Raw genomic sequence first — 12,222 nt, 5'->3', positions numbered from 1 at the left:
AGGTGCAGAGGCCACACCTTTCTTGTTAATCATTGATGTGATCTTGCCACCAACTTGGCTTCTAAGTGATGGAATCAAGAGTACTATCAGACCAGATAAAATGATTGTTCTAAATTCTCTTCATAAAATGAAGTTTGGGAATCAGATGCTTCACATTAAACATAATAAGCATATGTCCTTAGCATGACAAACACACAGGTAACTTTTGGGCTTGGTGCTGAGTTAAATCTTCTCATTCATACAGCCTAAGACCCCATCAATCTGAGACTTCTGTTCTGTTAGGTACCCATGTGTCCAGCTACTTTCCTCTGTTAATTTTTAAATACTGCACAAGAACCATTTTCCCTGTGAGGCTCCCACACTTGGGATGAAACCTTCTCTGCGGAATTTTGGCACCCTATTAATTAGTGGTTATGAGTGGGAGCTGCTCTCTCTCAGCAACTCCTATTCTGCCATCAGTCAAGTGTGATTCTGTAATAAATTTCCACGAGGCAAACTATTTCTGGTAATTCTCCCTAATTAACACCAGGCCTGCTAATAATACAGCAGTACCTATGTGTTTCTGATATAACCAAGATCTTGTCTAGGTACTCAAAAAGGGAAGCCGCCAACCTAAATTAAGCTTTTGCTGGCAAAAAAGATTTTATATGTAGTTCTGTAAGAAAACCTTTGATAATCTTATATTGAGGACATTTTGACTAGAAAACACTGAACAGGGAGGCTTGCTCTGGTTTGAACACTGAATGGGGATTTATTGTGAACACACAGTTGAGTCGTAAGCCTATAAATCTTGTACTGGATTACTGTTCCTTAACGAAGGAATGACAGATCTCTTATTTTGTTGGTGCATTTTAATGTGCAATGACGTGATTGATAGAAACCAAACAGCAGCTATTAAAATGTCAGATGCAGACTTGATGCCCTTAAAAGTTTGGCTTCTGGAGTTTAATATACTGTGAGCAAATAGACTTGAATTTCTCTCTTATTTCCAATACACAGCTTGCAACAGAAACATTCCTCTTAACTTTATACAGTTGGCAAAAAAATCTTACTCAAGCCAATAAACAAACGAGGACGAGGTGAGCCTGCCTACTAATGTACAGTTAGCTAACAAGATCTGGATGTGACACACGAAGTAATGAGCCCTGGCTAATACAAAATGTGAAAATGTAGATGAGAATTTGTGTTGTTTGATTACAATCTATGATAACAATATAATGTTTAATATGTTAAGTTATTCCATTAAATAATTTCAGCTATAAACATTAAAAAATTTAAATTTATTTATGGTGCTGGGATTAAACACAGGATCTTATGCATGCCAGGCAAGCATGCTACCAGTGACCCAGCCACACTCCCAACCCAGTAATAAATATTTTTTTTAAGACAGACTTATCTACAAATTTACAAACATTTATTGTGTATGTTCTACATGAAAACTATAAAAATGGATAAAAAACAGAATAAATGTGACACTATTTTTAAATGTTCTGTTTCTGGAATATTTTGATTGGCAAAATATCCAATCAAATTGGATATCCAAAATATCCAATTCCTCTTTTATTCTTAAGGTAATTATTACATTTCATCCTATCCTGTGCATATGGAACATGATTTTTTTTCCCCATGATTACTTAATGAAATCTCTTACTATGCAAAAACAACAAGGAGAACTTGTGTATACCGTTGAAGGCATTTATTTATTGAATATGTGCACATTAAAGTATTACTATACTGATTATATTTCTCATGTGATTTTTTAATTAGAAAATGTATCCAAAAGCAAAAGAGCACGTATATACAAACTTTAAAACTTAAAGAAACAGAAGATAGAGATTAATAGATAATTAATACATAAAGAATTCAAATCAGACATCTTTCAACATTTAGGGGTGAGGGAGACAAATTGAAGCCAGGTTAGATTTGTGTAAAACTACTCAGTATGTTTCCTCTTCCCTTCAATGACTAAACTCCAAATGCCACAAAGTATCAATATGTTTTTGGATTCACACTCAACAAGGGGAAGGAAGAAATTATTTCCTATGAAAGTGCTTCTAATATACTACTCCTTGAAAATCATATATTTTTGTTGTGGATAATTTTAAACATAAGGCTACACTAGTATTTTGCAGATTTAAACTGTTAGTTCTATTTGTTTTAACACTCTTGACCAAATAAATAGGTTTTAGTTCTAAACTCTAAATATTGTACACACCTGTAATCCCAACTACTTGGGAGGCCGAGGCAGGAAGACCTCAAGTTTAAGACAGCCTGAATGAGAATCCTGTCTCAGAATAAAAACAAAAAGAGCTGGGGATGTATCTCAGAGGCAGAGTGCTGACTTAGCATGTGTGAGGCTCTAGGTTTGATACCTAGCACAACATGAAAAACAAACAAAAACCAAAACTCTAAATGTAACCTTAATAGGAAATACATATGTCACTATAACCTAAAGCAGAGGGGATCATTTTTAGATTGCTATTTCAGTGGGCAATATTTATCCCTTGCAAGTTTAGAGAAATATTATGAATCTTAAGCCATTACTAAAATTTTAAAGTGGGAGATTCAAGTAGAGGAGTTTTTAGAGTCATGTACTATATGATTTTCATCTGTGTTTTACCAAGTATATCATTTCAAAATATACATCTAGGGAGATGAAAAGTCAATGCTCTACAGTGAAGAAGTAATAATAAAAATGCTACTGACACAGAATATTTATAATCAGAAAAATAAATATTCAGAAAGCTCACCAGAAGAATAAAGTGCTCAGCCAGTTATTAGAAAATTAATGCTGGTGAATTAAACATGGCATTCCCCACTGTAAAACACAGAGATTCTTCTGGGTTTTGGGCAATATTTATTTCACAGGATTAACTGTCTTAGGAACATATAAAAAGCTCTGTAACACCAGAGACAGAGCAAAAAAAAAAAAAAAAAAAGNTAAGAAATCCAGGTCAAATAAAATTCTTTAAAGAAAAAAACCCAATGCCTTTCACTTATAAAATACTATCTTGGCATTCAATCTATAAAGGCAAAACTAAACAACAAAAATACTCCATCATACCAAACAAAACAACCAACTTTGTACTGTATAAAGCAAAGACTGACATTAAGATATGTAAGGATGCACATTAGCCAGCAAGTTGCCCATAGGCAACTTCAGCAGCAATGAGATCTAATGCACAATTCAGCTCCAGCACTTCATCTCAAAAGAAGCTTCCCCTTCCCTACAAGATGCAGGGTGAGGAGGTAGTTTGGAGTTGCTACTGGGGAAGTATTCAGCTTGCCACTTTGTGTCACCCCCTCCTATTCTTTTATCCCCAGTTAATTATTATCTGCATATAATATAAATCTGCTAGACCATGTATTAGCAGCTTTCAGGACAGATGCCTTGAAAGTTCTTAGGGAGGTTAAACAAATAGTGTAGCCTAAAACCTCCTCTATAACAAACATACACACAATGGAATTGAAGTCATTAGTGAGTGATGGGGCAGGAAGGGCTTGGGGACTCTGTCTGGACTTTAAAAGCACCTTGCCTCACACAGATTTAAATTATAACTCAGTGGGTTCATAGGCTTTCATCCATTCTAGAAACAAAGAGAAAAACTATCAAATGCCATAATCTGTTTTCTCACTGGGCAAATATCAACAGGATCCACAGTTTTACAATTGTTTCTGTGTTTCCATGTGGTATCTACACGATTCTTTGCACAAATGAGGAAAACAAATAGGTCAATCTGAGTAATTAATCACCTCCCTCTCCTATACTACCAAATCTCTGTGAATAAAAGCTTTCCACTTTTTGTGATCACATTTGAAGTGGTTTGCTTATTATTGAGAGAAAACTACGAAAAAAAAAATCTAGAGCTTACTATTATCCCAAGCCAATTCTAAGTTAAAATTAAACAAAACAAAACATAAACTTCTGCAAAGACAGCTCTCAAAACTTCAGTCAGTGGTACAACTCTGAAAAGGGGGCAGTAGTGCTTTTTTGTTTGCTTTTTTAGGTCCGATCCTCTCAGCTGCCATAATTCCTAACCATAGTCTTTTCTGTTTTCTCTTTAAAGAAAACTATGTTCTTTATCTCACTACGAGGGAAGGGAAACAGCAGGGTTTGGCTAATACAGGTGATGAAGCATACACAATGAGTAGAAATAGTCACATTTTAATACAAGGCAAAAATCTGAGATTTTATAAGAGATATGGCAGCTTTTTGGAGGGGGGTAAGAGAAGAAAGGCTTGACACATCCAAAATATCATTGGCTTTTCCGACTAGAATGATCAACTGTCTAAGAATAAACAAACAACAAAAAGTACACTTTTTTTTTTAAACTGACATCTCCTACTGATAAAAGTTCTGTTTAAACTCTCATTCACTGTTTTAAAGATAAACAGTAGATTTTTCAAAAGAACAATTCTCTTATTAATAAACTTTTAGGCATTTTCATTGCATTTTACAGTTTACTCATAACTACCTAGCAAGGAAAGAAAAGTATAATTATTTCAGCATAGAGATTGGAGTTATTAATCTAAAATTTAATTCTTTGCTAATTTACTCAAAGATATAGTCAACCAGGAAATTGATTTTTATAAAGGTTATTTTATGGGCATAAAATACAGGAAAAAGTAATAACAAATGTCAAACTATTTCTTTACTTTATGAAGCCAAATAGTTTTAATGCTGAAATTTATCCCTTCAGGGACACTATTATTTTTCAAAACTCCAAATAAATATTGAATCTAAAGATTAATTGGTAATTTCAATTCTCTTCTTTCTTTTCGATTTCTTCTCTTTCCCTGAACTGTTGACTTTCAAAAATTCACAGAATGTGCATGTTTCTTGCAAAGTGGCTTGTCCTTTTTGGAGAAAAATGTCTGACCTTCCAAACTTTCACAACAGACCTGAAAAAGAAGTATTAATTAAGAGACTGTCATTATTTTAATCAAGCATGCCAGAGAAGGGGAAAGTGACTTTTTCCCCCAATGGGATAATATGACAAAGTACTTTAGATGGTTGTGTTAGAAACCCTGACATTTCATGATTACTATGACATTTCATGAAATCTTTGAAAGGCAATGAAGAATGACTTTTTTCTTGGAATATATTCTAATTTATTTAAATCACTGATCATTACTTTTTTATTGGGTGGGAAGTACTTAGTTCTAATGAAAAAATTAATATGTAATGAGGTCACATTAAATATATTTTATCTCCCCAGATTAATTCTAATCAATGCTTTAAATCTGCTTCCTGCTGAAGAGAACTAAAGCATTCAAACAGAAAACACAAGTCAATTGCTTTTCTAAACATGTCCAAGCCCAACTTGAGTCTGTTCCCAAAACACACATTGAGAGACATATAATTGAGATTTCTTTTTAATTCACTCCTTTAATTTCATTCTTTAATGAAATCACCAATTCATGAAATAATTAAAAAAAAAATCTTTTGCAGTACTGGGGATTGAACCCAGAACTCACACATTGCTAGATACAAGTTCTACTATACAACTACATCCTCAGCCCAAATTCATGAAAGAGTTAATACATTTAATGTTTATCAGAAAATCCTAGTCAATATCTGCCCAATGTCTGATTATATCATCAGTTTTTCTCACTTATGCCTTCTTGTTTTTCCTCTTGCCTTGGCTAATTACAATGCTCATGAGCAGCTCCACCAGAGAACACAAGATAAATCTTCTAGAAATTGTTACTTTTTATAGACTTCATGAAGTCTAAAAGATGAATGAGGTAAACAAGAAAGAGTTCAAAGGCAATGTTTGGAGAAATCATCTGAATTTAATCAACATTACTTTTTTTCCCCTAAATACAATGGATATCAAGACACTATTAGATATATTAAATCTAAGAAAATAATCAAACATTGGAACAGAGCACCTTTATTGAACATTTACTTTCTAAATTAAAAACAATATGTATTTTAGATGGAGCTCTATCCAAATTATTAAAAATAAAACCAAAAATATTAAAATATCAAATGAAATTAGTAAATATTTTATTAAACATTATAGTCTCAAAAAGAACATTCATGGGTGACTGCTAAGGAAGGAAATGAATCAGCACATAGTTTATTCCCAGTGTTAATTCAATAATAGATTTTAAAAATTGTTTATTTCTATTTTAAGAAGTACCTAATGTTTCTAAAACCTACCAAAAACATCCAATAAACCGAAGTTTCAGAAAAAAAATAACAGACCCTTACTGTTTTAAGAAATACATAGCTTCTCCTTATGGGAAAAAATGTATTAAAAATAGAATTTTCTTTAAGGGTAAAGAGCTTATTGTATACCAAATAATTTCAAGATGTCCCCAAATTTTAATTAATAAACAACTTTTAAAAATCATTGAAAAAAATATTTTTTTTCTTTAGGTTTGAAGGACTAAAAGATACAAGAACTATTATTTCCCTTAAGTGCTTATGCTAGAACTGGCTGTACTGTACCACTTTAATTAGGAGCTTAGAGTTTACTTACTGAGCATACAAAGCAAGTGTCATGCCAGGTATAGCCCAGAGCTTCCAGGAACATGTCACCAGCTTCTATGGGAAATTCACATCCACGGCATATAGTACCAAAAAGGGCATAATAATCTGTTTGGGGTGGGGGAGAGATAATTTAAACGTGATGAAGCTTTAGATTGATAATTCATAGAAAACAGCAACACAATTGAGGTTAAATGAGATCTTGAAGTTAAAGATACTAGTAATTAGAAAAATTTCAGAAGATGGCATAATATTTGGCTTGAGATACATGTTTAACACGTTTCAGGTTTCCCTTGGTAAACAGGTAAACAGGGTAGCATTCTTTCTTATATTTTTCCACATTATACTTCTCAATACTCTCTAGCTACTTAAATGCCCAAATACGTTAAAAAAAAATACTATTCTGAGAAATTATCAGTAGACTTGACTGTTTCAAAAAAAAAATACAAGAGGGGCTGGGGTTGTGGCTCAGTGGCAGAGTGCTTTCCTAGCAGCTGTGAAGCACTGGGTTTGATCCTGAGCATCACATAAAAAATAAATAAATAAACAAAATAAAGGTATTGTGTCTGTTCACACCTAAAATTTTTTTTTAAATACAAGAGGACCTCTAATAAGTAGCAATGGTAAGACTAATTAACATAAATTCTAAATAAATATCTGCTATTGGCAGATTTTCATAGGGTATCTGACTTGGTGAGGAAAACAAGTTATAGAAAACTTCCACGAATAAGGACCATGACTGAGCTTCTAGCTAGACTGTATCACAATATGAGCACAATTTCTTTTATTATATTTTTCTTTCAATTTTATGACTTCATGTAGAAGAACCTTAGCCTGATACCCACTATCTACCTGGCACAGATTAGTTATAGTTGAATTTCTTTCTGAAGAAACTGTTTTGATAAGATCTTTCTTAATTACCAAATTAGAATGTTATCAGCACTTTTATTTCCTTTTATGCATTGACTCACACCACTATGTTGACTCATGGTTCACCTTTTGGCCCCTGACACTAGTCAATCCAATCTGAGCTGGAGGTGCAGTAGGCTGAGACTTGCAGCTTGATTCACTTTTCTCAGTGATCTTTAATATACTCTGGCACCATGCTCAACACATATCCACAGCACCCTACTGTGTGCCAGGCATTGTTCTAGATACCGCAGAGGTACAGTGGTGGAGAAGACAGATGTGCTTGCTCTCCTTATGGGACTTTTATGTTCCCATTGAGAACAGCATGCCATAATTTTTTGGATTTTAAAGATAAATGATAACAGTGTGTTTTCAGATCATGATTGATAAGTGCCCTCAAGAAAAGAAAATAGTGTTATGATACAGAATAATAAGTGTAGAGGTTGTACTACATTACATAGGAAAGTTAGGAAAGGCTTCTCAGTGGAGATAGTAGTTTCGAAGAGACTTGAAGACTGAGGCAGAATCACCACTGAAAACCTGGACAAGAACACTCCAGTTAGAAGAAATAATAAGTACAAAAGCTCTGATGCAGGAAGAATCTTAGCATGCTCAGAAATAGCAAAGGGGCCAGGTATGGCCCAAATCTAGTAACATAGAACATAAGGTGGTAGATGAGGTTGGCAAAGCGGGCTGTAGCAAGGATTATAATTTTATATGGAAGTCACTAAAGGGTTTTAAGCAATCTTATTTACATTTTTAAAAACATTACTGAGGTTTCTCTGTAGCTGCTATTTGGGGGTTGGGGGTGAGGAGATACACCCTTTAGTTAGTGATTACAATTTTGAACAAAGGGCAAGAACAAGTTGGGTTTAGTGGTGATACTTGAGATGGAGAGAAACAAATAGTACAATATCCTGCTGGGTGATGGGAGTGGAGGGAGAACTGCCAAGGTTTACTCACTAGATTGGATGTGGGAAGAATAGGGAAAAGGGTAGAATCTAAAGTCATCTCTAGGTTTTTGGATAGTGGACAATGGGACCATTTATTGGGATGGGGAACTATGTAAAAAACTGATTTGAGGGGCTGGAGTTGTGGCTCAGTGGTAGAACACTCGCATGTGCAAGACTCTAGGTTCGATCCTCAGCACCACGTAAAAATAAATAAGTGAAATAAAAATAAATATTAAAAAAAACTGATTTGAGAGGTTAAAGAAAAAGACAGAACAAAAAATGGACCAAATTGAAGCAACATTTAAATAGATCTTCAATAATATTTTTATCTTTCTATAAGCAATTCTTTGGGTTTTTAAAATATTGCTTCTTGGAATATGTTAAATATGACATTAAGGTTAGATAGTTATATGTTTTGACTAGAGAAGAACAATCTTTCAGTTAGAATGTCTTGCAAAGTGTCTAAAAAAATCATACCAACTGACTTGAACAAGAAGCATAAAAAACAGAAAATTAAGTGGAATTACAAAATGTGAAATATTCTTGTTGGATAGGGTCGGCAGCCTAGAGCCCACCTATACCAAAACTGCCCACAGGATAGTTTATTGGAATTTCTAGGAGTTTCTGATGGATGATCCAAGTGGTTCTTGATTAAGGAGACAAAGAAAAGGTTAAAACAAAAAAAAGAGAGAGAGAGAACATTGAGTGGGCAAGGAAGGTAGAGTGCTATTAATTCTGACTGCCCTAGAATATTCCCTTCTAGCAACACATTTTAGATTTAAGGTAAAATAAAAATAAAACTTAATAGTGGGGGGCTGGAATTGTACCTCAGTGGTATAGTGCTTGCCTTACATGTATGAGGCACTGGGTTCAATTTTTAGCACCACATAAAAATAAATAAAAATAAAATAAAGATATTGTGTCCATGTACAACTAAAAAAAATTAAAAAAAAAATCAGTAGTGGGAATGTAATGACAATGAGTGGAGATATGAGATCAGAAAAATATTTCATATTTTTAATATGTACTGTGGTAGCAATATCTAATCAAGGGCAATATTAATAAGTATTAGAAAGGTTCACTTATAGACACTGCAAAGGAAAAGAACGCATTTAGAGATCAGAAAATAAGACAAATGGAGGAGATAGGTCCATACAGCCTAGTTTAAAGCAATTGTAGCAAAGGAGCAGTCCAAATAGGTATTATCCTACCACTCAATAAAAGTAACACAGAATTTCAAGTTTATTTGCAAGACAGTTGTCTTTTGTTTTAGTATTTATTTTTTAGTTGTAGGTGGACATAATATCTTTATTTCATTTTTATGTGGTGCTGCTGAGGTTTGAACCCAATGCCTCATGTGTGCTAGGCGAGCACTCTACCACTGAGCCACAACCCCAGCCCAAGACAGTTGTCTTAAAAAGCAAATCAGTAAAATTTTTATCATATTCTAAAGCTAAACATTTCTCATGTTTATAATCACTTAAAATTCACTATTATACTATAAGAAGTGGCTTTAGGATACATGATTTGGTAGAATGTGTATCCATAAATTATTAGAGATTCAAAAAAAAACATTCTTCCTACTAAGTACTGCTTACTTTTCTTTTATTTTTTGTAGTGCTAGGAATTAAACCTGGGGTTCCACACATGCCAAGCAAATGCTTTTATCACTGAGCTACATCCCAAGCCCTAGTACTGCTTGCATTCTTAATTCTCATAATGAGGTCTGTAATGTCTATTTTGACAAAGTCACAAAAAAAGTTTTAGTAGTTTATTTTTTGCTATATATTTAGGGTAATGTTAAATTCCTCAAAAACAATAAGAAAAACTACTTAGCTTAGTATTTTCTTTTCACTTCATAGTAATATAAGGGTTTATTCAAAACTCAAGCAACTAATGGCTCTTGATCTTACCAGTCTCACAATAGGGCTCCCCATCCTCCAAGTGAAAAACATTATTACGAATGGGTTTTCCACAGGCCACACACACAAAACAGGAAACATGCCAAGTTTGCTTCAAAGCATTGATAACTTCCTGTTACAGAAAGGTAATTGGATTTAAAGAGAGATCACAATGAGCACACACTAATGCTTATTCTAACAGCTGTACCTGTACAAGTTAGAGGTAACCCAAAGCAGACACAGACTTCATCTTTCCGTTAAAGCAATAGGAGATACTTAAGGACAGACTCACACATCATTGAAACCTATGCACTTTAATTTGTATTTTTCACAAACACAAATCAATGAACTTATTTAAAGAATTATTACCACTATATGGTATATATGGTGACTAAGGGGAACATTTCATAAAGTGTTTTGACAGTTATGTTCTGCTTTCTCTCAAAAGTGTCAGGAAATGTTAATTTACAAAAGTTTTTATCTTAAAGATGTCCGGGCGGGGGAAGCATTTAAAAACTAAAACAAACCCTATACTTTGGTGCATTACTGAAGCAATAATGTAATCAGTATAATCCAATCAGTTTAGTGTGTGTTCAGCTTTTTGAAAATCAGATATGACTATGCTATGTACTTAAGCAAGTGTCTATGATTTGAACCATAAAGCCTAGATTCTGGTTGGCAGTAGCTTTATGGTTAAATATACCAAGTACTAACCATTTAGGCTGGATTAGTTAGTAAAACTCGTTTGGAGGAGTTGGTTTTGCAAGGAATTATCTCTTTAGATTGAGAAAAAGAAGTCATTAAAATAATTTTTGAAGAATAATCATTTGGTAATGTATTCTTTCTAATTCCTTTGCTAACTTTATTAGACTTACTTCATTTTTGTTTTATTAGCTATTCTTGAATCCACAGAAGACATTAATACACTAAAACAGTATTAATGTATATCCTACTAATTATTTATTAACATTTGGGAAGGTACAGTTTGAATCATTCTACTCTTTGGGCCCCAACATATTCTACAAATTAATAACACTAATATTTCATGCAGCATATTTGTAATTTAAAGTGTCTTCAATAGTTTTAGTCACATTTCAAGGTATACTCATAATTCCCACTAACTTTCTCTCACTGTGAATTAGAGTTTCATTTTCATATTAGTGTACTAGTTGGAATTCAGTAAAGTCATTTCCAATCAACAAAGCCATTTCCTTCTATATCAGGCCAGGTACCTTAATTTACTCTAAGATCAAATTCCAACTTCTAGTCACTCTCAAGAAATGCCTGACACTTACTTGTAACTGCAAACTAGATATTCCAGAATAGGATATTCATTGATTCATCATTCTTCATTATGTAGCTACTCCTAAATTACTTTCTTAAGGAAAAAAAGGCCCATGGTTTGAAATTATTTTTCTATCACATGTACTCTCGTAAAACTGAAGTTACATTTTTAAACTTTATATGCATTCAAGAAAAATATATTCAATTATAAGTCTCATGTTTTATATATTTCACGAGGTCAGTGTCCTGTGCATGAACCCTGACAAGTGGGTAAATGCTGCTCTTATAAAAGCTATGGAATTTAATTTAAAACAGTGAAGGTGTCAGTTCTGAGGACTCTGATGTGTGTGGTCCTGTGTGACCTCTTCATTCCTGAGCAAACAGGGTCCTGTTGAGGTAGCACACCCACAGTAAATTATTTTTCCCCTACAGTGGCTAGACTTTCACCAGACAAACCAGCACTCAGTAAGACAAAACCAAAGGCAACCTAACCCCATGAGTCTGATATATTTCTCCAGAGGTCTATTTAGTTTTGCTTTACAATAATACATAGTGATGAAATCAAAGAGGGTTGATAAAGCAAGAAGAAAATAAAAAAAGCAAAAACGATGGAAGAGTTTTACAACAAACAGCTATTGTGTTTTTTGCTTTAAAACTCACTAAGAATAAAAGAGCA

At 33.6% G+C, this 12,222-nt stretch overlaps 1 protein-coding gene across 17 annotated transcripts in view; it reads right to left on the bottom strand.

Annotated features, from left to right (window-relative positions):
• Nucleotides 1–1,681: 1,681 nt before the first annotated feature.
• Pdlim5 (PDZ and LIM domain 5) overlaps nucleotides 1,682–12,222 on the bottom strand; it is a 205,717-nt gene continuing 195,176 nt past the window's right edge. For all 17 annotated transcript variants that reach the window (XM_048813629.1, XM_048813630.1, XM_048813631.1 and 14 more), the window contains 3 exons: nucleotides 10,275–10,395; nucleotides 6,492–6,607; nucleotides 1,682–4,902 (listed from right to left, as the gene is read on the bottom strand). In XM_048813629.1, coding sequence (XP_048669586.1) covers nucleotides 4,813–4,902; nucleotides 6,492–6,607; nucleotides 10,275–10,395 — 327 coding nt within the window. In that variant the 3' untranslated portion in view covers nucleotides 1,682–4,812. The remainder of the gene's footprint in view (nucleotides 4,903–6,491; nucleotides 6,608–10,274; nucleotides 10,396–12,222) is intronic.

This window comes from Marmota marmota, unplaced genomic scaffold (genome assembly GCF_001458135.2).
Source record: "Marmota marmota marmota unplaced genomic scaffold, marMar, whole genome shotgun sequence".
Lineage (NCBI taxonomy): Eukaryota > Metazoa > Chordata > Mammalia > Rodentia > Sciuridae > Marmota > Marmota marmota.
This window is presented reverse-complemented; position numbering and strand designations above follow the sequence as displayed.